This window comes from Epinephelus moara, chromosome 24, assembly GCF_006386435.1.
Source record: "Epinephelus moara isolate mb chromosome 24, YSFRI_EMoa_1.0, whole genome shotgun sequence".
NCBI classification, from domain to species: domain Eukaryota; kingdom Metazoa; phylum Chordata; class Actinopteri; order Perciformes; family Serranidae; genus Epinephelus; species Epinephelus moara.
Genome location: NC_065529.1, coordinates 32784278 through 32811259, shown reverse-complemented (window position 1 = coordinate 32811259; position 26982 = coordinate 32784278). Strand labels below are relative to the sequence as shown.

Below are 26982 nucleotides of genomic sequence, written 5' to 3'. Positions count from 1 at the left end.
ATCTTTAAACCTAGAACTGTGCCTAAATCCTGTCTTAATACTATATACTTGCACTTACCTGTTGGCAAAATGTAGATGAACCTAACTCACTATAATAACCATATTCCTACATAATACCTACTTCTGCATAGGACCACATATACCCTTATACTTGCCGGCAATGCTTGGCTGAGAAAATAATGATTTGTCCAAAAGTCAGTCTTGAATTTGATTAAAAATTATCTTTGAAAGTCTAAAGCATTTAAGTTAAGTGTCTGATGCCTGTTGACACCCTCTACGAGCAACAGTTGCCTTATAGTGGTCCATATATAAAAACATTAATAAAACAAATCCTAATAAGTGATAAAATTGTCCTGCTGCTGGTCAAGGGTGAAGGTTTTGTTTCAAAATTGGGGGCACACATGAAATAAAGTTTGGCAGGGTCAGATGTTGTGGAGCAGAGACTTAATTTCCTGCTTTCTGGTTAATTTTTATACACCAATTTTAGCCTTTTCGTGATGTAAATGTGTTTTATTTTGTTAAAATAAATGCACATGCTCGAAATCTACGCCGATGCTGCTGACATACATTGTTCAAAATGGGCTTATGATGCTATAACTGAGCAGATAGTATTCACCGAATGAACTGACATGACCGGTAACATTTGGTCACATGCTCCTGACGCTCAGAGGTAGAACGCTCACTGAACGCTCCTGTAAGGCTGCGAAAAACTGGGCCACAACAATTTGCCTCAGCAGATGAAAAGACTAAATCTTTGTGTTATACCAATGGTGGTGTTGGTAATTTTATTTTGACCCACTGGCCTACTTGTGCTTGTAACACAAATGTAGGACACTGATTGTTTTCCCACCTGGTGATGATAAACACCTGGAACACACAATTAAGAAATACGCAATAAATCCTTCACATGGTACTCGATATGCTGTTGCTGCTGCAGATGATTGTCAGTGGCTATTATTTGAACAAATACATATGAAATCTGAATTTTACATGCTTTATTTTCAGAAACAGACTTTTGGAGAATAACACATTAATCCAGGACAGATGAGGGGTCGATGATTTTACAGTTACTTGGACGCACAAATAGAATAACAACTAAAAAAAAAACAGATAACAGATAAAAACAGATGCAAATCAGGTGAAATCTTACACTATGTGATTCTCAGGGGGACCTACTAACCTACTGTCCCTGTAAATTCAGATGGCGATGACATAAACCTGGCTGTGAAACTCAAGGTGACCCAAATTCATGGTCACAATGGTTCACAACCATTCATGCACACATCCTCCAGATCCACATAAGCCTCAGAGGCTATCATGGACGACTCATATTCAGTGTGTTGACAGAGCTGCTGCACGTATTCAACTTTAATCTAATTTGAACCCGATGAATAAATATGAGCGTACATGGATCTATACACAATCTTGCAAAAACACAGTTTATTCATTTCACTGTTTCCCAAGTGCAGGTGTTGTAAAAGCCGCCGTTGCTTCACAGGAGGAAGGGCTACACTGAAAATGGAAGTGAGAGACATTTATAGAGAGTTGATGTTGCCACTGCTTTGTGTAAATAAAGACACTTCCACTTTTGAGTTGATCCTCATTAAACTCTATACACAAACTCCTGATCATCACCATAGGTGTCATTTACACTGGGGACCTGTCCCATCACTTTTAAAAGCATATATTTAAAACAAAATGTTATAAGAAAAAGCAAATAAAGAAATATTAATTAACAAAGGAGCACACACTGAGGAGGGTTTAATTGCACAATGAAACAACACACAATGCAATCTAAATATAGCAGAAACAAATGTGCATCGTCCAAACGTCCAGAGGTTTATAAATCAATTCGAGTTAATGTGTCATTGATGTGCAGAGCTTGAACATGCACATTTAAAGACATAACTCCAGTAAGTCATGTCTACATGAGTGTTGAGTTAGCAGGACTTGTATTGTAGAAAAGTTGATCTACAGGTCATGGATGGATTACTGAACGTGCCTGATGGGTACATCCTCAGAGTCCCAAAGTGACAGGGGTCCTCGGGGCCGTCACTTGCAAAATGTCACTCAAAATACTATGTGCTGACGAGGAAGAGACTCAAAAAGACCACAAAGAAGTGCAAATAAACTGCAAAGAGACACTAAATAACTACAAAAACTGTCAAAAAAGAACCACAAGGACACACAATGGCTGAAAAAGACACAAAAGTATCTCAAAGAGACACAAAACTGACACAAGAAGATGCAAAACCACCAAAAGGTCTGTGTCTTGCTCCCACTGTCTCATAATACATCCATGCTGCAGGAGAAGACATAACTGAGGCCAATACAGAATGCATGAGAACCTTACTGCATTATATTCTATTATATTTTTATTTTTTTAACTGTCACCTGCCATCTGAATTTTGTGTTTTCCTTCATAAATAAGCCTGAAGACATTTCAGCCATAAATTTGTGCACAGAAATTCACCAGAATGTTTTTCACGCTCAGAATTTCCTGGGGGAGAATCCCAAGGTCCCCGCCCTACACCCCTGGTCATCACACACATATGTTTAAGGAGATTTCTAGCTATGCATGAGCATTAACATATGTTGAATGAAAAATGTATTTCACTGCATATCTTTTAATTATTCTTTATTAAATTCACTATATCTAGAAGAGAGTTCATCTGGGGTCAAGAGGAGATTCACTGTGTTTAAAATGGCCAGATCAGCTCTTTACAGTACAAAACATTCCTGCAAGGTATTTTGTTTCTGTTCGAGTTTGCATTGAGAGTTTGCAGTGCAGTCAGACAGAAGAGCATGATTTTAGATTTAGAGATATTTTTGGTACACTGTGTGGGAGTATATTATACAATTACGGTATATGATATGAACATTTCAGAACAAAAGTATTTCTAACAACAACTTCAAATGTGGAACACTTGGCAGTGAACTGTGTCTTGGTTACATTAATGGTACTCAAAACTACTCCAAACTTTTCCATGACAGTGTAAGAGAGCGTCAAAACAACATGTACAATATCATTCTTATTTCTCATATTGGTAGACCTGTATTTGTCATGTTACCTTGGATGAAAACAGGGCTGCAACTGACAATTATTTTATCGATTAATCTTCACCTTCATTCATTTTTCAATTAATTGATTAATCGTTTAGTCAATAAAATGTTAGAAAACTGTCCACAGTCCAAGGTGATGTTTTTAAATGTCTTGTTTTGTCCAAAACCCCAAATATATTCACTTTAATATGATATAATTTCCATATTTAAGAGGCTAAAAAACACCCTTTACCAACATTTTTGCGGGAAAAATGACTACAGTTACCAAGTTATCAAAATAGTTGGCAATTATTTTTCCATTTGGTCAACTAATCGATTAATTAACTTATCGTTGCAGAAAAAATAAAACAGAAATGCAGGAAATGTCCATATTTGAGAGGCTGAAAATGCCATTTGCTGCCAATTTTGCAGAAAAATTACTTTGCAGTTAACCAGTTATCAAAATAGTTGGCCATTATGCTAATGTGAAATGTGAGAGCAGCCAGGGCACCGTGCTGGCAGCTCAAAGTGACTAACAGACTCACCAAGGTTATTCATGATAGTAAAAATATAATTGATATAAAACAATTTAGATAATCCAATAGGAACTATGCAAAAGTATCTTGAGAAACCCAATAATGTCCCCATATAAAAAAGTGGCTTCAGTTTTTTTAATTCAAAGGTCTGCAATCAAGAGTGAATCACGCTGTCTCTTCTTAAAGCATGTCTTGACAGGGAGTGATGTCCTACCTCAAGACCAGTCTGCAATACAATCAAAGTAAAGCCATAGCCACACAACTACATTACCTGTTACAGAAACACAGTAATAAAAACCAAAGCAAAGCCTCTCACTGTCCATGTATTGTTTGAAAAGTAAAGTAAAGTGTACTTTGTAAATTGTCAACATTATATCAGGTTCAGTCGTGTGAGTGAAGTCATTATTAGGAGTGTGTGGGACGGAGTAATGCTCATCTAGCACGGTATCTTTTGACTCCCCTGCTATTTATATTCCCTCAGCTACGTGACTAACTTCACTCCCTTTACACACACACACACACACACGCACACACACACACACACACAAAACTCACGTGTACAAATGGATGCATTTCATGATTGAAATGTTTTAGCTGTCACATGCTCATACAGTCTGTGGTGCTCCCAAGGTGGGGCCATGCTGGTACAATTGCTGCTCCCTGGCAAAAAAACTCCCATTATAAGAGGCTGTGGCACGCTCACTTTTAAAATAGCACAAAAGCAGTGGTATCCTGTGAATCTGGACAACCCAAGGCATGAACCAGTGTCTTGTCAAGAAGTGAGCTAAATAAAAAAATCCAAAGTTGGGTTACATTTTGGTGAGGGAACAACTGGCACAGCCATTTTCAAAGGGGTCCCTTGAACTCTCACTTCAAGATACCTAAATGAAAATGGGTTCTGTGGATACCGACGAGTCTCACCTAAATTTGAGAAGGCTTGTTCCTAATAAATGTTTTGTTTCTGACAATCCATGTACTCCTTCAAATTAAAGCTGTATATAGTATTTAGAGTAGAGGATTTAATACATTAACATTTTTGTGATTCTGCGAGACGGTGCGTGTGAGAGAGAGAGCTGTTTGCTTCATGTGTGATCTCCCTGACCCCTGAGGGTGTGCTTCACCCTTATCCACCATTTCCATGACGACTGGTTCCTGCATGGCTGCCAAACTCGCAAGGTCCGGACAAAAGAGAGCAAGAAACAATGAAACCTACAGCAGGCTCACAGCTGAGGTTAGAAAGGAGTCAAATATTTCTCACATTGAATGAGTCAGTTTATCTGCTTGGTAACAATGCTGAATCGCACTTTGGACACCGCACAATAGGAAACCAGACACACTCACCCAAAAAGACATCCGCTACGGTTACAGGAGATAAAGATCTGTTACTGGGCTGAATCAATTCCGTCAGCATTTTCTGAGGAAGAAGAAGAGTTGACAGAAGTTTCAGTGAGTCAGTTTAACTGTAGAGCGGATACAGTTTCAAGTTATTTATTGTCATATCTGCACAACAATTACAGAAAGGCAGTCCTTGCATCTACTCGCAGACGAGGGATTCATGCTCGCGACAGTGCGAGATTTAAACATTAAAGGTGTCCTCCTTGGCTGAGCAGTAACTTTAGCTAGCTCAGTGGTGCATGCTTCCTTCTGCAAAGTGATTCATTTGGCAGGTGTTGGTTGGTAGAAATAAAATAGTTCCTCCACGAAACTGATCACAACAACGTCTGTGGATTATTTAGATACCGGCTCACCCTTTTCCCCTTTATGCACGGTAGCCTCGTGAGGTTACCTGTGACGTGTGCTTCGTTGTATGTGGTGAGGAAGAGGCTCTCTCAGGGTGTCATGGTGAAGCAAAGAGTAATGATATTCAGCAGAATTAAGTGTCTAGATAAGGCTACCTCTTTGAAGGAGTGTCTTAAACTGTTGATGGCTTGTCTTGAGTGATGACGTTTAAAGGCAGCGGGCTGATAGGTGGCTATCTTTGCTGCATGTGTTTTTCCACAGCATGGCAGGTAAAACAAGTTTACCTGTTAGAGGTGAGCTGTTTGCAGTAAGAGCCTGTTGTCTGCAGCTCTTCATCAACATCACACTGTGGCTGTTTCGGCTTTCACTTTCCTCCCTGCTGCATTATTAGACCTGCCTTTATTGAAGAAAAGCCAGTATCAAAGTTTCGCTAATCCAGTAATAACACATTTCATTTCCTGTAGATTCTTCACAATAAAAGTCCACTGGTATTTTGTTCTGTAAGATCTTTTATTGTGAAGCAGCAAAACAAGGAAATGTTGACTTTTTGAGCAGCGACTTCACACAACTTCTAATATGGTGGATAGCGAACATGAAACAGTAAAATAAAGCAGATATCTAAAGTAAAAACAGGACGCAGGACCTACTCCGGAGAAGGTCCATCTCTGGTGTGGCTTGGCGTAGCACGGCGCGTCTAAACTGACGATGGAAACACAAATCAGCGCGGCCAAGAGTGACAATGGAAAAAAGCATTTGCTATTGAGTTTTTCAAATTTGTACTTTGAGCACCACAAGTTGAGTAACATATCTAGTTCCTCTATATTTGAGAGAAAGCAGACATCTCTACGACTGATGTCTCCAACACTCGGAAACTCACACCAAAAACAGTCTAGACAAAGATGAAAAATATGCAATTTTGATTTTTGTAGTGAACTATTTCTTTAACATATAATTTGGCCACCTAAAACTTTTTTGACTTATGTTCGCTAGTGATGCTATGACGACCTGTTGTATTCTCGTTGTTGATTGCTTTTGACTGAGAGCAAAAAATAGATATTACATAGCTACTGATTTACACAAAAGGTCTTTAAATTATGAGCTTTAGTTATTCACCAGTTTGATTGAAGCTAGATATACACAGACTTAACAGTGGATTTACATGATTGTCGCAGACCAACCCTGGACACTTAATAATGAGTTTTTCCTCTGTTCCTCTGTCCCTCCACTTCATATCAACTGGAGACAAAAAAAAGACACTAATACAGCTGAATGATGGCTCTGTGTGCTCATACCTACGTTACAGCACAATAGAAAAAGAATTCAAGTAAGAATCCTGTCTTGCTGTGGTCATGCAAAAGACAAAAGCAGCATTTAAAGGCAGTTACACAGTTATTCCAGTTGTTTTTTTCCGGGTACCGGAGGCGATCAGCCCCCTGGCTACAATCTGCCAGACAGCTCAACTGATTGGAGGCTGCTGTCTGTTACAGCATTATCTCTCTTGCAGAAAGGTCATTTCCTCATTACACTGAGAGCGCAGAGGTGTGGTGAGACAGATAACAATAGACTGGTTAAACAGCGGGAGGCTACAGTCAAACAGCCTGCAGATATGTTTTACAACATAGACGTATGAAATCTCGGTAGCCTTGTTGATCATGTGTCTCTGTAGCTGCGATCATACACACACTGTGCTGTGTGACATACACACAATATGATGTTTTGTGCTTGTGAAATCTCGGTAACCTTGTCATCATGTGTCTCTGTGGCTGTCTGGTATGAAGCTGATTAAAACAGCATTAGATTTCAAAGTTTTAAACATTCCTCTGTGTTTCCAGGGAGGGCCCCTTGTTGCAGCTGGGTTTTCAAAACAATACGTCCCCTATTAGGATTGCAGTGTCATCCTTCAACATTCATTTTCTTTGAAATGAGACAGGATCGTTTCATCCCTCTGTGTTCCACTGGCTGTCAAATAATTAGGATAGATAGAGGTGTTGCTTTACTGAGGTCAGTGTCCTTTGCTCTATAAAGTTTAAATGTGAAAAGTCAGAATGTGCATGTTCAGAGAGGCGGAAAGTACCAAAACAACATCTACACAAATGAAAAGAGATAAAGTGATGCACAAGCTGAGACTTGGTATTATTTCTGCTTTCCATGATTCAAAGAAAGGCGTACGTGACATTGTCAAAATAGCTGTGACTGCTGTCTTAATGTAATACTTCCTAAAGGCTTGATGCAAATAGCTATTTAAATGGGAATGTCTTTTATCTAGTCTCGTGCTTTGGTTGTCTGTGACACTGACGTCATTATCGTGCAGCTGCCATCAGGTTTCAGAAAACTGCAGGCCCTTGGTGCCTCCAGGAATGTGACCATGTGATTGTTTTATCACTTTCAGCTCCTCTTACAGATGAAGAGCATGTGTCTGCATGTATTGCATGCAATCAGAGGTGCCTCAGGGATATATGCGATGTCACTGCTGCAAAGAAAAAAGCGGAATTATGTGATTGTGCAGCAGTTATTATACTGTATATTGCATTACAGTCTGTGGAGGCCCAGTCTGTCACATTTACCTACTGTACAAACTCTATTTATACTTCAGAATACTCAGTGCTGCACATTCGTTGATTGCACATGAGCTCATGCAGTCTATGAGTTATTATGAGTAATATAATGCATTTAAGACTATGGAGACACATTCAATGCACTTATAACACATCCATCCATCGATTTTCATCTGCTTATCCCAGGCTAGGTTGCGGGAGCAGCAGGCCAAGCACAGCAACTCAGGCATCCCTCTCCCCAGCAACACTTTCCAGCTCCTCCTGAGGGACCCCAAGGCGTTTCCAGGCCAGACAAGATATGTAATCCCTCCAGTGTGTTCTGGGTCTGCCCTGGGGCCTCCTACCAGTGGGACATGCCTGTAACACCTCTAATGGGAGGCGCCCAGGAGGCATCCTGATCAGTTGCCCGAACCACCTCAACTGACCCCTTTCGACGTGAAGGAGCAGTGGCTCTACTCCGAGCTCCCTCTTGATGTCCAAGTTCCTTACCCTATCTCCAAGGCAGAGCCCAGACACCCCATAGAGGAAACTCATTTCAGCCGCTTGTGTCCGTGATCTCATTCTTTCGGTCACTATTCAGAGCTCATGACCATAGGTGAGGGTTGGGAAATAGACGGACCAGTAAATCAAAATCTGCATCACTGCAGACGCCAGACCAAACTGCTGATTCATCTCACTCATGAACAAGACCCTAGAGATTTGTCAACTCCTTCACTTGAGGCAGTAAATCTCTCCCTTTATAACACAGCAACTGTCTTCATTCATACTTTAAGTGTTCAGAATACTCAGTAATGCACACTGATTGAGTGTACATATACTCATTCACAGTTTATGAGTTATTGTGAGTAAAACAATGAAAGTCTACAGAGGCCCATTCGTCAACTTCATTTACAGCTCAGATAGCTCAGTATTGCACACTGATCAACTGTGAATGAGCTCATTTTGATTATCAATATATTTACTAAATAATCAATTAAAATAATTCCAAAATAAGGAGACAGAAAACTCTGTGACTGTATCATGTTTACATTGACTCTTAAAGGTTAGACAGTTTAACAGAGGCAAGTCTGGGTGAACACTGCAACGCTTGATGACTGTGCCTGTGTACATGCATCGACACTGACCACCAAGGCCAAGCGGTTATTGCACTGGCTATTACACAACTACTTCTGTTGTGGGGAAAAAGATCACAAGAGGCACGTTTGTTCTTGCACCACGGTTGCAAAAAAAAAAAAAAAAAGAATTCCTTGGAACCACAACTAAGACTTCCTGACTCCTTTACAGTAACCAAATAGAAAAACCCCTCCAGGGTTTGGCACAGGTTCTGCATGTTGGATGCACTTCAGTGAGAATTTATTGTGGCAATCATAACTATGAAAGCTTTACAGCAGCGTGGGCCTCCCAGTGACTCAGTAACCTCCAACAAGGATAAAATGTTGCACATGCAAATATTCTGTATTGTTATTGAGATATACCTCTTGTGGTTGTATGGTAAAGTGCTTGATAACAAAATATTGTTTTAAAAGTAATGAATACCCTTTTAAAGGAAATACTTCTAACTACTTGGTCTTTATCGGGTGCGACATCAACCCCATTGCTAGAAAAAACGTTCGCATTGTAGGTGTCTGCACGCATACGTTACGTTTGTACATTACTTTGTAGCAGACACATTAAAACTTTATGTTTCTCACAACTGCTGCAGTTTTCTCTGATCATAAAATCAGAAGGGATGAAACTGTGGGAGCTGATAGACTGCCAAATGTTCTCCACCCTGACTGGTTCATTGGAGGAATAAGGGGCTATTATCTGCCTTACACACACTCTCACCCAGTTTGCTGTGTTAAGTGATGGCTGACATTATGTTTACAGCTCAAAGGCTGGAGATAATGCGGCAGTTAAAATAAGTGGGGGTTTTTTGAGAGCCAACGGCAATATGAAGCAGGATAAATTAAATATTGTTGTGTTTGAGGTCATTCATTTTAAAGAGGGAGTGTCCTGCAAAGAAGTTTGAAATCTGGTACAAATTACTACTACTACTAAATTGTATAGCAATTGTAATTAAATAACTGAAGGTGCACCAGTTGAATCCTGTTTTTACCCTTATTAGTACTAAATTCATAGTTCTTTCCTGGAGACTTCGTGGAAATAGATAAGGAATTACTCAGAAATCATGGACCTGTGAAATAAAGCACTTTGGCTGATTTAGACAGTTCCATATGACCCTTTGGATCTGAGTACTGATTGCAGCGCATGAGGAGTTTGAAGTTTTGGATCACACTGTCCTTGCTGCACACACTGGGTTTAAGCACAAGACATTCCCTCTGTCCTTGGTCTTTCATGCACCCGTCCCTGGTTAGAAACACTACAAGGTCATAATACAGATCAAAGCAAATCAATGACGAAAAGAAAGTTTGAATCCTTGTTATTTTCTTTATGGCAACAGTGTAGTATTCCTGTAAAAACCAACCGTACCCTCCATGTTTGTTCAAACATGCATTGCAACCTTCGCTCCAGTAAAACCAGAGTCAGACTTTGCCTGTGCCCGCCTCTGAGGCCACTCCAGGAAGAAGGATGTGTAAAGGTAACATACCCTCAGTAAATGTCACTCTCCCGTTTTAGAGGTTTTCATATCATGGAGCCGGTGACTTTACAGCATTTAGTCCTTGTTAAACTTCCCTGTTCATTTCCTTATTTTGAGGAACAAAAGAGTACAGTGAAGAGAAGTTCCAGCTCCAAAAACTATAGAAAGCCGTTAAACATTTCTCAACAGTCTTAAAGCTAAACTGAACTCTAAAAGAGGTGGGTCATTAAAGGGCAAGACAGCTCAGTCCCACAGGAAGCAGGAAGTCTCTCTGTGTTACTGTAAAGATTTATGTTTATATCCATTGCACATATGTAGTGAAGTACTGTGTTGTTTGTTCGATTGCATATTTTCTGTGAGAGCGAGATAGAGAAAGTACAGTATTTGTGTATGTGCGTGATACCAAAATCTGATAAAGAGATATCATCTGAGTCTTGGAGTTCAGCAACTTCCTATCCTCCCTACCAAGCCAAACAACGCCCCATTCTTCTTCTGTTTTTTTGTTTGTTTGTTTGTTTGTTTTTACAGTAAACTGTCTGGTTTCATTAAACCAATCTGTCACGTAATACCAACACCCTAATTACCCATGACAGCATTGCATGTCTTAATTTGATTTGCTTTTCCTGAGTCATATGCACTGTTCCAAAACCTGCGTGGTATGATAAACTGTATTCTCTGATAACATTGTGGGTGAGAAGGCAGCACAAGTTGCAGTCGCATCATGACTTTGTCCTTGTAGCTCCTGCCAACATGTTGCTATGCAGGTAAAAGGGTATCATGTATCAACATCATTGATGAGGGTCAAAGTAACATTACAGCAGTTGGATGCTTGTTTTTTGCATAATGACCCCATTTTACAGTTGTGATTTCCATATAGAGACGGCACAGTGGTGCAGAGGTTAGCACAGGGTGGTTCTCCCCGTGTCAGCGTGTGGTTTTTTTTTCTGGGTCATCCACAGTCCAAAGACATGCAGGTTAGGTTGGTGACTTTAATTTGGCTGTGCATGTGAATGTGAGCGTGAATGATGGTCAGACTCTGTACCCGTTTTTACACAGAGATCACACTTTTATGCTAATACCAAGTCCCCTTTTAATTCCTCCTTTGCATTTGCACACAGAATCAAATAACAGCGGCATCATGCTGCTTCAGTGTGTGATTTTAGACAGCATGCTGGTATCCTGGAAGCAAAGAGCACGACATTTACCACAACAGCGTCAGCCTCTAGTGTGACAATAACGATGGCATAACATGGCAATAACAATCATTTACTATCCCAGTTCTATTGCAGATGATTTCATTCTCTGCTCTGACCTCCTTGACCTCATTGTTTTTCCAATTTGCGGATATGTTCTTCTTTGAGTTAGCCGCTAACTACTGTTAGCTGTTTTTAAGTCTCCCACTGTGGGTTGCACACAAAGCATGTAGTCAAAATGTCACACCCTGTCCCTTTTACACAGACTCTGTTCCAGTGCTGTTACTACCTCCATTGGTGGCTTACAGGCGATACAACTCTGTCTACCCATCTTGCAATCATACCTGTTATACAAAACTGCGAGGCGGCGTAATGGCGCGATATTCCCACCTTATACAGGTTGAGTAAGAGGGGCTTATGTGTCAGCCCTGTGATAGTGTGCCGACCAACCCAAGGTGTACCCTGCCTCTCACCCACTGTCCCTGCGACCCTGAATAGGACAAGCAGTTAAGAATAATGAATGAATGATTTCCATTTATCAGATTGTGAATCTCTGTTTTTCTTCCATTTGTTCATGTGGTTAGAGTCATCACAAAGACTGGGATACATCCTTCCTCGCTGCAGCAGGAAGAGCACAGTACAGCCTTTCAACTCCAAATTAACTGCCACCAGCAGCATTTCTGCCGTCAATATTCTTTCCATTGATCAGCTCCAGTTGTGGTAATAAGAAACTAATGGGGCCATAACTCATATTTTACAAATGAATTAAAAATCTTTCCAACTATACACCAAAAAAAAGGATGTAAATTTGCTGTTAACCCTTAAACAGCTTTAATACAATGACCAAAAGTACATGTATCGTCAAAGCCCACAATTACCTCTACATTTACATGCAGTCATTTCTAATCACAGAGTCGAAATTCGAATTTCGTTAAGGTATACTGTATACACATACAGTCCTGACTGCAATTTGAAATTCAGATTGACAGTGAATCTCTGCGGCTTAAGTGTCATAGAAAAATAAATCCTACTTAATGGGTTTTGGCATAGTTTTGATATTTTTTTAAAGCACTTAAATGAAGCAAAGAATTTGTTTAGGACATGCTGAGTCAGTCTTTTCACACCTTCAGCTCTCCTGAAAGATTTCCAATTCTTTTCAATCAACAACGTTTGATTCATTTTTTGTGTACATACGCCTGCGGGGGTTCACACAGCATTTAGTTCAGTTAGCCTTGTTGTTATTTGAGGTGTGAATTCCGACACCTACAATTTAATTTGTTTAATTGATTGATTGTGTTTTGACACACCTGTAATATCTTGTTTTGAAGTGTTTTGAACTTTGGATGTTGTTCAGTTAGACAAAACATGAACTCAATACACTTTTGATTGCTGTACTTACATTATCCAAAATCCAGCCACCTGACAACAGAAGTCACAGCACAGAGGTGAGAACAGAAATGCACATGACAAGACAGGATGATCGTCACTGCTCTCCCTGACACTTTTGTCTGTTACTATGAAGGAACACGAGGCTCAAATCAGTTTGTTGCCTTTAGGAATTTTCCTCCGTACAGCATATGCATAAATTGATAAATCCTTCATACACACTCAAAAAAAGCTGTTTTAAGTGCATTTGCATTAAAAATCCATAAAGCAACACTGTGTCACCAAACTTTGACAGTAAATTGTGTTTTGGACTCTGCAACCACAGCCAGAGAAAAGACATCCAAAGGTTATGCACTGAGCAAATATTACATAATTCGTTGTGTCTGCTGTGTGTCTGGGGAAAATGTGTCCATGTATACTGAAGAAAAATTTAAACACAACATTTGTTTTTGCTCCCATTTTTCACAGGTTTAGGTTAAAGATCCAATACTTTTTTATGCACTTTCTCTCAAATTTTGGTCCCAAATTTGTTAAAATCCGTGTTAGTGAGCACTTCTCCTTCTCCGAGACATTCCATTCACCTGACAGGTGTGGCGTATCAAAATGCCGATTAAACAGCGTGATTACTACACAGGTGTGCTTTGCGCAGATCACAATAAAAGGCCACTCTACAATGTGCAGTTTGATCTCACAACACAATGCAACAGATGTCTCAAGCTTTGAGGGAGTGTGCCATTGGCATGCTGACCACAAGAATGTTTACCTAAGCTGTCACCTGTGAACAAAATGTTCATTACTATAAGCTGTCTCCAATGTCATTTCCGTGAATTGGCAATACATCCAACCACACAGGCTCAGGACCTCCACATCAGGCATCTTCACCTGCAAGATCGTCTGAGACCCGCCACCCGACTGCTGATGTAACAGTTGGTCTGCACAACTGAAGAATTTCTGTCAGCCAGATAGAAACAGTCAGAAACCATCTCAGGGAAGCTCATGTGCATGTTCATCGTCCTCATCTCGGGCAACCAACACCAACCAACACATTTTCACTCTGACCTTGTCACATATTGACGTTTGGTCACGGACTTTGCATGTCCAGATACAACATCAAAGGTACTCTGGGTGCATTGGTTGTTGACGTTCTGGGACGCCTTGTAAAGTTCTGCCTGTTACATGCATTGTCTTCTTTTAAAATACACCTTTGCTTTTTCATAGGAAATGTACTTTTTATACAGTCTCTTCTAAAATAAATGCCACTGCGAATTGAGGTTTTTCTGCCGTCAACTAACGCACATGGTTTGGTTTAGGTTACAAAAGCACGTGGTTAGGTTTAGGAAAAAATAACAGGGTTTGGCTTTATAGTCTTGACGTGAACACTGCACTCCAGGGTGAAAGTCTGTGTTTGTTTGACCCATCCACCACCTCTCCCTCTTGTTGTCTACTTAGTTGTCGTCACCAACTTCACTGATTGTGTTATACTACCAAATTCACAGAAATGACACTGAAGACAGCTTATGGAAGTAAAATGAACATTTAGCTCACAGGCAACAGCTGTGGTGGACATTCCTGCAGTCAGCATGTCAATGACACACTCCTTCAAAGCTTGGCACACCTGTTGCAATGCAGCTCTAGCAAAAGTTCAGTCAGAAGGACAATACTTTTAATGCTCAAGCTTTAAGTTTCTTTCTCACCCTGCCATTCACTCCTTGCATGAATGCTCACTCACTATTTCCAGGTGTCACTGTCTGGGTAGGCCAACTGAGTCATCAGCTGATTCACAATCAACCAATAGCACAGCGACACACCTTCTCTATCAGCCTATCATCTATCTGTCGTAGTTCTTTCTTGCTGCTGTCGTGTGCGCCCTCCACCTTCCCATCACCACCCAGCCATTGCGGATTCATCAGCCTCATACGCCTCAGCAGTCAGCAGCCTTATCAACCACCAGCACCAGTGTCTGGATTCCATGGGGGGATTTATCCTGCTGCTGCTCAGATGTCCCTCAATCACAAAATATCTCCCTTTGGTGTCCAAGCGCCAAAGACTTCTGTTAAATCTTAGTCGGCACAAATCATCTATTAATCTGTACACTCATATTCTGTGTTAAATATTATCTTTACTTCACTCTCCTGTCTCTTCTGATTGAACTGTGTTGTGTGATCAAACTGCACATTTTAGAGTAACCCTTCTGTGTAGTCATGATGCTGTTTAATCAGCATCTTGATATGCCACACCTGTCAGGAGGCATATCAATGGCATTGCATTCAAATTTTTGTTCAGTTTTTCTTTTTCTTTTCTTTACTTCCTTCTCTTTTGTATTTGACAATCACTGGGGGAAACCATGTTGCGACACTCAACAGTGCAATGATGCAGAGCTGTGTACGCAATCACAAACATTTCAGTGGCTCTACAGGTCTTCACATTTCCTCATTCATGAGGAAAATAGCTGTTTCGGATTTGTCTTTAAAAATAAACCAACACATTGTTGTGATTGCAGTCTTGCGTGACACTCGCCCCATAGCTGTGAAACAATGGAGTGAAATTCCCTCTTTGAGGCTCTAAATGAGTTGATGGAGCGTGTCTTTAAAAGGTCAGAGAAAGACGGATGTTGTGGAATGCTTCTCTCACAAAACAAATCCATTTTCCAAAAATCTACTTTGAGTTACATAAGACCCTTCAAACATGATGGATCTGTTGCTTTCTTCCAGTAGAAATCAAACTGCTGTATAAATTATATATTCAGGAACAGTGAAAACCAAGAAACTCGTTGTTTGTGTGACTCACATCTTGTCAGAGTGTGGGTTGTGGGACTTTGGTCACATACCACTTATATGCTGCTGTCATCAGCAGACATACACATGACACACATGGGTTCCCCCTAATTATTTTACAGTGAGGTAAGTTGTTGATGTGGTGTCATTTCCTATTCCCAGACAGAAATATTACCTCAGCCTCACTGGAATATGATAATGGCTGCCTTTTGCTTTGATGTCACCTTTAAAAAATAAATATTGTCCTCTCACCCATTGTGCCATTTATTAATCTGTTCTTGTGTGAGTTGCCGAGTGTTGGAGATATCGGCCGTAGAGTTGTCTGCCTTCTCTGTAATATAATGGAACTAGATGGCACTCGTGAACAGTGTCATGTCAGAACAGTTTTCTTTCTCCCAAACTACACCCGCCAACCATATCAAGCATGCATCTATTGATGGCTCACCCACCAAGTTAGCTTACGTTACACCTCAGCCGAGGAGGATGCTGTTAGTGTTTACATCTCGCGCTGGCACAAATACAAGCTTCTCATCCTTAAGTAGATGCACACTTTCTTCTGTGTGGGGATACAGCTGGTGAGTGTAGTTTGGTAGCAAGATAACAGTTCCACAAACTGAGTGCCATTTAGTTCCATTGAATTCAAAAGAAGGGAGACATCTCTACGGCCGATATCTCCAACACCCAGCTCCTCACACCAAAACAATCTAGACTGATAAATAGCACTAGAAATAAGAGGAAAAATATGTATTTTAGATTTTTCAGTGAACTGTCCCTTTAAGGAAAGCATTTGCTTTTTACACCCAATTAATGAAAAAAAGAAACATCAAACTTAGTATTTAAGTAACTATTTAAGGTTATTATCTAAGTGATTTTAATAACATTTGGGTCACATCAAATCCAATTTATTTATATAGCACATTTAAAAACAATCACAGTTGACAAAAGTGCTACCCAAATTAAAACATTGACACAAATATATAACAATATAACATGTACACATGTATTAAACAGAATAAAAAATATTATAAATATTAAAACCACTACGGGCAACCAAAAGCAAATGAAAACGTACGTCTTAAGATTTGTCTTAAAAGTGTCAGTGGAGGGGGAGCATTTGATTGAGAGTTGAAGCCTATTCCAAAGCTTTGGAGCAGCTGCCACAAAGGCACGATCTCCCTTACCCAGCAGCCTCGATCGTGGGAAAGTTAAAAGACACTGTTCTGAAGATCTAAGAGGTCGGGAGTTGGAGTAGGAGCAGAGAAGTTCAGCAATGTACTGGGGTGCCAGCCCGTGTATGGCTTTGTCACTATAGACAAGAATAATTTATTATTTTAAAATGATAACATCACAGTATCTGTATCTGAGATCATTTTGAATCTTGGCTTCCCTTGCAGGTCAGGTAGACCCTATATGATCATCAGTACAGATTATAATTTGCTGCTGTCATATAGTTATATCCCTCTTTACCCCTGCAATACACAAACTTCCATAAACGTTGAAGTATTTTTATGGACTTTGTCAAACGGATCCAATCACATCCTGGTGAAAGTTGACAGTGTGAGATACGATTAGAGGTTTTAGTACCACTCATAAATGACTCAAAGACTTCAGCAGATAAAATACAAAACATCAACATCTTCTCTTACTGAAAAGGAAACTGTGTGTGTCTGTGGACCAAGCCCAGAGTTATTTTAAGTATGTCCTACTTCCCTTCAACAATAAGCACAACAACTCCAGGCACAGGTTTTAGAACAGCCAAAATGAGAAGGCTAATTGGTTGAAAGAGCCTTGACTTAAGTGTGGCTGAAGGGTGTTGACCTTTGCTTAGCATGGTGGAGATTCCCTGTGTGTGTGTGTGTGTGTGTGTGTGTGTGTGTGTGTGTGTGTGTGTGTGTAACACCTAGGTGTGTCAGTTAATCACAACCCTGCAGTCCCTTTACAGCTACTGAGTGTGATGCCATAGCTGTTGTTAAAAGGATTCCGGTTCATTTGTCTTTTTCTCTTCCTCCTTCCTTCTCGTCTTGCTTATAATTTACGGGAAACAATTACCAACAAGTTTAAGGTGTGTCCGTCAAATGATCATATTCTTGATGGGTTGCATTGCATTGTACTGCATTACAGTGCAGCGCATAGAAAGGCTGCAGTGTGTAGTATTATTTTAAAGAGAATATAAACCATGGGTGCGCCTCATGTAGAGTATATGGAATTGAGTGTCTACTGTAATACAAATCAAGTTGAGACTAGCAGAAGGGGACATTTGATTTTAATTAATGTCCAACAGAAAGGCCTTTTGATTAATAAAAACTACGCCCTGCTTTAACAGTATGTCGATGAAACTTTTGACACTCCTCTTGCAGGAACAGTAATTACCACATTCAGGGTGCAACAAACAGGGAATGTTTCCCCTGATTCACACACTATATAGTTTGCAACAGGAGTAAAAGGAAGTAAATATCCGTAGGAAGGAGAGGTTGACGCTGCAGCTCTACGATATCCTTATCTGAACTTTATGTTAAGTACTTACTGTAAATGCCTCCAGGCAAAAATCTGACTTCTTTGACTACTTATTTTATAGATTAATGGCTCTTGGGTTAGCAGGTGAATTGCAGCCTGCTTTTGGTGAATACATCCTAAAACAGAAACATGACGATGTGTTTAAGTAACATGAACACAACATAATTACAGTAAGTCATATGAGGTAAGGAAGGAAACTCATGATAGTATTTATGGTATGAATTGTTGGCTGTGTGACAACACAAACATTCAGCTGGAAGAGCCCACAAAGGCTTTGACTAAAGAAAGGGTTTGTGTTGACACTGAATAAGTCAACAACGTTATTCAGTAAAGGAAATATCCTTGAAATACCACACTTAAATACTTAAATCAGTATTTGTCTGTTTTGTTTACTCTCTCCACGTGTTTTATATTTTCATAACCCTGCGTACGTTGTGCTTATTGTTTTCTGAGGTATGACATTTTTAGACTTTTCTTATTGCCAACCATATTTGACAAAACAAACAGGATTAGTCTGCAGGTAAAATGGCCGGATTTTAGTGAGGATAACAGTGGTGATATAACGCCGTACCTTTGCAGTGAAACCACAAGGCGTTACACAAACCAGAGAAAGCAGATAAGTGCCTCAATGCCCGAGAGCTCCAGGCTTATTGGTTCAGTTCATACTGTGCTTTAGTGGTGATGCATATTCCTAGGTGTTTAATATACTAACACAAACCTGTTGAAACGCTTAGATGGGTCCAGCTTTATCAGGCGACCTGATCTTGAAAACAGAGAACTGTTGTTACAATATAAGTGTCAAAGGCCCTCTGGCTTTCACCTGCAAAATGTCACCCAAATTAATGCATACCAACCAGAAAGACAGACTTGAGACTGCACCAGCCTCTCCCAGTTCAAATCACTCATCCAAACTCATCTTTTCAAAACGGCTGAATGTGTTAATGATGTTGTGTGTATTGTACTGTAATCTATTTTATCATAATTTTTAACTGATGTTAAGTGTCGTTGAGCACTATAAGCACTCTTTAAATAAAATGTATTATCATGCTATTACAGAGAGAAGCAAAACAGCAAATGGATGCATATTGATACAAAAAGACATAAAACAAACACAAAAAGAGGCAAAAATGCAAAGCCTGTGTTTCTTGCTCCTATGTCGGAGAGGTGGGGCCTTTTGCATAACTGCGCTTAGGGCCTATTGTGTCATGACCCGCCCATGAAACATGTCCGATGTCAGTGTTATGTTATTATGTTATCAGATTAACATGTAAGCAGCATTTTAATGTTGTAGCTTGGCCGTGTCTGGTGGAGCCTATTATTACTGCTTTATAGGCAGTAGCCTATATGTTATAAATAATCACTGAATGGCTGTCAGATCAATGGAGTGAAGTAGAAAGTTAAATATAGTAGTATAGAAGTATAAAGTGGAATAAAAATGGAATACTCAAGCAAAGTTAAGTGCTTCAAATGAGTCTTTATGCAAAAATGCACTCATATTGTAGCACTAGCTGATGGAAAAAGCTATCACATAATTCTTATTGCATGAAAAATGACCTCTGTTTAAATTTAAGACAATGCTCGTAGATTTTAAAGGACTTTAGTGCATCAGTTTCTTATAAATCTGTCAGGTTTCCACGCCCTTGATACAAACACTACACATCATGGCAGATTTCTAACAGCGCTACACTGCTGACACCTGGCGGTAACGGCGCGTCACTACACTTTAAAATGAAAGTTTTCACTCGAATATCTTAGCTGCACTAATATCATATTAATAATTTACACTTGATTGCTCGACAGTAAAACGTTTTATTTCACCACACTTGTACAATATCACCTCTGTGACACTGAGGTTTTGCACCTAACGGTTATTAACGCACCAACTTTCCCTTTAAGAACCCGAGCAGACTCTCAGCGCCCAATCGCGGCGCGTAAACTGAACTTTGTTGTTGTCAGCAACTACCAGCTAATATGGTAGTAAGCTAGCGTTAGCCGACCGAGCAGCTAATAGCACACCATCGTTTGTCTCATTCATAGCCAGAAAGAAGTAGAGTTCACTTACATTTCGGTTGTAACGGTCACAAAAGTCGGTCTCACCGGCTGTCCGTCTCCAATATCAGGAAACATGACTTCTTCACCGGTGAGTGAACGTTAGCTTCATGGAACTTGTCTGAGCTGAAGTTGCTTTCTTGTTTGTAGCTTTACAGTAGCTTCTTAGAAGTTAACGTTAATAGAGGCAATATTAAGTTATCTTGTATGATATGGGACCTTTCTCTTGTACATAATATACTCTAACCGTGTTTGCAGCAAGGCTTAATTAGAAATGAGGCTCATTTTACCCCTGTGGTGTGTGAGTTTGAGTGGGAATTTGTAATTGATGTGTATAATTCGACATAACATTAGGTCACAATGAATGATGTCACAAATATGGCAGTGTATTCCAGATAATATACTCTTCAGTCTGTAGGCTACAGGTCAAGTCTACAGAACAACTGCAGCAACATCAGAAACAACCCACTGTGACATGACACTTTGTTGTGTGACAGTTACATTGAATAACTATTCTGTTTGCGGTGCTTTCACATCAATCTATACTTTTTTACTTGTGTAATAAACATGGCATGTGGTTATGAAATTAGGCTGCATGTCAAACAGTTTAACCTGCAGTGAACTGTGCCAATGAGAAAGTATTTTAGTTTATCATTTCATGTATGCTGTATAGCATCTCATATGAAGGTTGTAGTTGTAGTTTTGGTGCATTATTTGCAACTCTAAATTAGAGTAACTGACTTTGTAAGCAGACAAACACAAATAACATGATTTAAATATGTTAGGTAGTAGGGTAGATAAAGATTTATAAGCACATGCGAGGTGCTGATGAGATTTTCAGTGGGAGATGTCATACCTGGAGGCAGGAATCACATATGGAGGTTTTTTTTTGCCATAAACAGTGTCAGCAACAATGAGGCATTTTCAACTCCTGGACAGATTTCAAATAGATTGAAAAGCTCTTGAAAGCTGTAAACAGTACACACCTAGTCTTTACTGATTTGACTGTGCAAGTAACTTCTGTGTAGCAGATTTTAGGTGTGAATGCAGTTCAGTGAAAGCTGCAGAAAACTGCACTTGTAAGAACCATCTAATTATGTAGTTTAAGATCGTGTTGTTCAAGTAGGTGATCTTTGTAGAGCTTGTTAAATACCAGCTAAATACAGCTTGAATCAGTTTATTTCCAAGTCCTGGGTGTATGAGACAAGTGTGGGGAAGTTTATTCATATAGCAGCCTGATTCATGCATGTATGGCTTGTATCTTCATAGCTACCAACAATGTAATCTCTCAAAACAGATTCTGCAAAAAAAAATTTTTTTTTTTTTAACCTATGGATTTCCAGATTGCCAACAATGTAACTTATTTAAATTCATCCCGTGTTTATGTGCTGAAAAATATCAATGACAAATTCACCCACATTGGGTGCCTCATAACCAAGAGGTTGGCTTATGGATGTCAGTCAAGGTATAACATATAATTGAAAATAAGTTAGGGCGAGTAAGTCTAAGTTATAGGCAATGTAGTGTGTTGTAGGAAACATTTTCTTTTGGACAAGACGATTTGGATTTGAATCATTCAGCTTAACTCAAACGTGCAATAATAGGTCAACATGTGCAGTACTACTTTTAATGTAATTTTTTTTTTTGATTTGGATGATTGTGTTATGTATTTATTACTGTCTATTTTCAATTTTTTATATATATATTTCAGGCATGGCACAGCAAATGTGGTTGTACTTCTTGTGCTATTCTAAATCATTTTTAATTCTTAGCTTATAATTAAGAATGAAGAAAGTATGCTCTATAACTGAGAATAATGTGGTTACTCTCCATCCATTAACTAATGTCTGCTAATCAGAATCAGGTTTATTGCCAAGTAGGTTTTCATTTACAAGGAATTAGCAATGGTGCATAAAATATAATCCATCTGACATTAGGAGAGAGTGGTCTCATAATGACATCAACAAGAAGCCAACTTCGTTATGACCATATTTTCTTTATTTACAGAGTATTGCAAATAACGTTAGTGTATAAAAACACAATAGAATTTAGAAAAAAATGTATAAAAGTTTACTAAAAACACAGAAGACATCCCTCCGCCTGCACAATATAAAAGTTTCCAAAGTCTTTAACATTTCACCGTGTTAACTCTCGACGCCATATTTGTCGAGGTGCCTCAGGATGATGCCGAGCTCCAGCTCCACGGTCCCCATAGCTTCGGTGTGCAGTCTGTATCTGTCCGCTCCGCTGTAGATAATGTCCGTGCTGCGGAGCTGAGGACCTCCGCCGACAAACATTTGAGCCAGCTGCTCCTGCCAGGAGCCGAGCGGCCTCCAGGTCACACAGCTTATCCGGTGGTGTCCGGGGCTGGAAGGGACGTGGCAGTACCCGTAACCGTACAACTCACAGCGCCCAAAGGAGTCCTGGTGCCACACCTGGAGGTGAAGCTTCGGCCAGCCCTGGAGTCCCTTGGTCGTGTAGTGCAGATCAATCGGGTGACTCCAGTACGCCATGTCTCCTATCTGGGGGATATCCACCTGGGTCTGACCCTCCTTCAGCCCAGTCAGGAGACGCCATGCTCCTCCCGTGTGAACTCCCCATTTGCAAAATAGGCTGTTCTGCGGGAAACCACTGGCCCCGATGATTTGGCCTATGATGTGCAGCTCTGCCATGTTAGAAAACTCCCTTTACACAAAGACATGCAGCACCGAGAGTCCTCTCTTGTCCTCCCCCGAGCTTAACGGCTAGCTAACGGCTAGCAGTGACTCGCCCCACAGCTCTCGTCTCCTTGGTAACCCAGCCTAGTAACTTGCGGCAGTGGGAACCCTGAGTTTGGCATCTCAGGCAGCACTTCCTGTCATGGTGCGACCAGTTCCTGCGTGCTTCAATATGATTTAGAGACGTAAAGCCCGGCTCTTGCAAGATTTGTGTACTTTGTCCCAACACAGTGTCTGACTAAAAGCTTGTTCAACTGGGGCACACTTCATGCGGTGGCATACATTTGAAAACTGTTGCCTGACAGGCAAAGCAGAGGGCATAATCAGTATAGTGTAGCTGCGTTTGACGTGTTTGCCTGTAAAATAACAAATATGGATTGGAGACAAAATAAGATATAAGGACATGTTCATTCATCATAATTAACCAGTGATGATGACTACATTCAGCCTCACCGCTGGTCTGAAAACTAGAATTGTTTTATTGGTTTGTCAGGAATTACAAGCATTGATTTAAACAGGCTTTGAAGTCTCGGAACAAGTAACACTGAGAAACAGCGCCACCCCACGGCTGCACTGCTTCCAGCTCCAGCCACTATGTTTGGTAAAAGAAAATGCTTTTTGTGCATGCTTTGCTCTGGGTCTGTTTTTCATTGATTTACTTCAAATCTTGTGGAACATTTTCCCCAGAGGTGTGAAGGCGTTTATGAGTATAGAGTATAAATGCCCATGGTTAAGGAATTTATATATAAGGAGTTGCTGTTATAACTTTTATTTTTGAGGAGACATTTGACTTGTAGCTACTTGTACATGACCAGTAACTCAGTTCTATTCAGTATCCCCAGCAAGTCATGGCAGTGAGCCAGCATGAACAACACCAAGACCCTGAAACTGAAGTAGCTAAATACACTGAACAAACAGTTAAAAACAACACTTTTGTTTTTACACCTATTTTTCACAGTTTAAGTTAAAGATTCAAGACTTTTTTTATGCACTCTCATATTTTGGTAATTTTGTTTAAATCAGTGTTAGTGAGCACTTCTCCTTTTCCAAGATAATCCATCCTCCTGACAGGTGTGACATATCAAGATGCTGATTAAACAGCATCATGACGCCACTGGTGTGCCTTGGGATGGCCACCAAAAAAGACCACTCTAAAATGTGCGGTTTGGTCAAATACAATGCAACGGATGTCTCAAGTTTTTAGGAAGTGTTTTATCGGCATGGTAGCGGGAAGATTGTTTACCAGAGCTGTTTTCCTGAGAAATTAATTTTCATGTCACCACCATAAACTGCCTCCAGTGTTGTTTCTAAAATGGATTTTAACAAACCTGGACCAAAATTTGATAAACGTATAACTTTGGGGAGCATAAAAAGTCTCAGATCTTTAACTTAAACCAGTGAAAAATGGGAGCAAAAACACGAGTTGCATTTAATTTTTTTGTTAAGTGTAAAATTCAAACATCATTGATTTTATTATCAACACCTGTGTTTTTTTTTATACAGTGACTAGGAATAGGAATTGATAATATTTTAGGTGCCCTTGTTGATTCTGCTTCTTGGTCTGATTCTGAACAGAGTGGATCAAAAGAGAGAATATTTTTACAGTATTCGTTTTTTATTATTTTTCTTAGTCAAAGAAAAAATCTGCCAAGCCGGTGGTGCTAATGTTATTGTAACAGAATATTAACCCTCACTAACAGACACGATGCTAAGTTGGGCAGCGCGGCACATAGACTTTGTCAAAAACATAGCATTCCTGGCAATTAAGCTCATATTACGTAGCAGATGAAAAGGTTTCCCCTGCTTTACATGCCTACAAGCTGAGTTGAAAGAGATTACAGTCTGCCTCAAACTCTTAACTCATTGCAGAGAATGTTATCAGTTTCTAGCTACGTATGACAATTATAGGGTTGTTTGTTTATGTTGCCAGGCTGCTGCCGATCATATCACACACCCACACGGTCCTGATAAAGCAGAATTTTAATTACTGCTTATTTTGTCATGACTGTTTTATGTTACTGAGTAATACTTAAAATTTGAATCAAGTTTTCACAGGCTTTAATATGTGGCCGCTGCAATCTGTCTCTGTTCTCCTTATAGTCTGATCCAACTCTAGAGAGACATTTCAAGGGTCACAGGGAGACTGTGACGAGTGTGGACTTCAGCTGCAACATGAAACAGATTGGTAACTGCTACTTAATTTTACACTTTATGTCTATTTGTGGCCAGATTATTTGCCGCACCTGTTTAATGTGTTATTTTATTTTCTGTATGGTATGTTTTCTGCATTTATACATAATGTGTTGAGTTCACACACACTTGTGCTCCCTCCTCTCCCAGCCACAGGCTCTATGGACTCCTGTGTGATGATCTGGAACATGAAACCTCAGATGCGAGCGTATCGTTTTGACGGACACAAAGATGCTGTCATGTCTGTTCAGTTTTCTCCCTCCGGCCACCTGGTGGCCTCGGCCTCCAGAGACAAGACTGTACGTCTTTGGGTGCCCAGCATGTGAGTTTGAAAGTGTTCCATCTTTTGCTTTGTTTCGTGTCTCACTATCATCTCTCATTATTATTGTAGTGCACTACAAAGCTGTCGCAGAGGACAATGATGCTGACTCATAAAAACAATAAAGCTAGACAGTTGTACTGAATCTCCTTTGCCAGCACAGAAGAAGGCACACATTTCTGAACACCCACTGGTTTTTGATAGTTTGTTTTAAACTTTGTCTTGGTGTTTGTGTGTGTGTTTACAGGAAGGCTGAGTCAACAGCTTTCAGGGCTCACACTGCCACCGTGCGCAGCGTTAACTTTTCTGGTGACGGACAGAGTCTGGTCACAGCCTCTAACGACAAGACTATCAAAGTGTGGACGGTCCACAGGCAAAAGTTTCTCTTCTCTCTCAACCAGCACATCAACTGGGTCCGCTGTGCCAAGTACGATGCACATACATACATACAGTTTTCCCAGTTAGAAAATACTGGCTGCTGCTCATATTTCTGCTTATTCTATTGTTTGTTGTTGTCACATATAGATAGATATTATACATTTCTGAATTGTTTTACAACTTAAATGAATACATGTCATCATTAAAAGTGAAACTGAAGACATAGATAATGAACAGCTTTTGATCTAGAATTTTCAATACATTTTTGCAGGTTTTCTCCAGACGATCGCTTGATTGTGTCGTCCAGCGATGACAAGACCATAAAGCTGTGGGACAAGAATAGCAGAGAGTGCATTCATTCTTTCTATGAACATGCTGGGTGAGCACTTGAGACCAGAAAGAAGATGCATGGAAGAATCTGGATAAGAAATGTTCTGATATGTGTGGGAGAAATAATTGCAGGAATCTACGTCTGTTTGTCAGTGTTTCTTCTGGTATGACTGTAAATATTTAGGGTTAACACATTAACACTCATGTTTCAGCAACAACAGTTGAAAAAAAATGACAGGTCCCATAACCATGTGCTCTGTCAATATCCCTGTAACCACTGAACACCTACTCATTCATTACAAACGTGTCTAAAAGCATCAGCTAAAAGCCTCACATGTCGAGTGTTTTTGAACAGTGTAAAACATACATAGGAGCAGGAAATATTCTTTAGTGGGTGTCTCCAAGTAATATTTTAGATTAAAGCTTTTTTGTTAGTTTAATTAACCTGCTGGAATAATGAATTTTAAATACTTTAAAAGCTTGAACAAACAATAATTTAACTTTTAATAATGACATGTCTTCATTTAAGTTGTCATGTTTTCTGTCTGTCAAGTTATGCAAACCATGTGGACTTCCATCCCAGTGGAACATGTATCGCTGCAGCCAGTACTGACAACACTGTCAAGGTGTGGGACATCAGATCTCATAAGATGTTACAGCACTACCAAGGTAAAGACT

General features: G+C 39.9%; 2 protein-coding genes and 1 long non-coding RNA gene across 4 annotated transcripts in view; 1 reads left to right on the top strand and 2 right to left on the bottom strand.

The window, feature by feature from the left end:
• Positions 1-666: 666 nt before the first annotated feature.
• Positions 667-13311, bottom strand: LOC126386216 (uncharacterized). 2 transcript variants are annotated; one of them, XR_007569477.1, is made up of 5 exons: positions 13174-13311; positions 13047-13142; positions 4920-4992; positions 4134-4238; positions 667-1512 (listed from the first exon to the last, which is right to left on the bottom strand). It is a non-coding gene; the product is annotated as an uncharacterized LOC126386216 (long non-coding RNA). The 2 variants fall into 2 exon arrangements; XR_007569478.1 differs by lacking the exons at positions 13047-13142; positions 13174-13311 and adding an exon at positions 5365-5520.
• Positions 13312-20280: 6969 nt separating this feature from the next.
• The window catches only part of poc1a (POC1 centriolar protein A), a 51524-nt gene continuing 44822 nt past the window's right edge, over positions 20281-26982 (top strand). Inside the window, exons 1-6 of the mRNA XM_050038919.1 lie at positions 20281-20461; positions 25188-25272; positions 25428-25599; positions 25844-26023; positions 26246-26353; positions 26858-26973. Of these exons, the coding sequence (XP_049894876.1) occupies positions 20447-20461; positions 25188-25272; positions 25428-25599; positions 25844-26023; positions 26246-26353; positions 26858-26973 (676 nt within the window). The 5' untranslated portion in view covers positions 20281-20446. The remainder of the gene's footprint in view (positions 20462-25187; positions 25273-25427; positions 25600-25843; positions 26024-26245; positions 26354-26857; positions 26974-26982) is intronic.
• On the bottom strand, positions 22347-23170 carry b9d2 (B9 domain containing 2). Its single transcript, XM_050038920.1, has one exon. It carries the CDS (start codon positions 23040-23042, stop codon positions 22515-22517), a length of 528 nt encoding a protein of 175 aa, XP_049894877.1. The 5' UTR covers positions 23043-23170; the 3' UTR covers positions 22347-22514.

Bases quoted from the DNA above. Each gene is read 5' to 3' on its own strand.
- b9d2 (XM_050038920.1), bottom strand. From the start codon at position 23,042: ATGGCAGAGCTGCACATCATAGGCCAAATCATCGGGGCCAGTGGTTTC.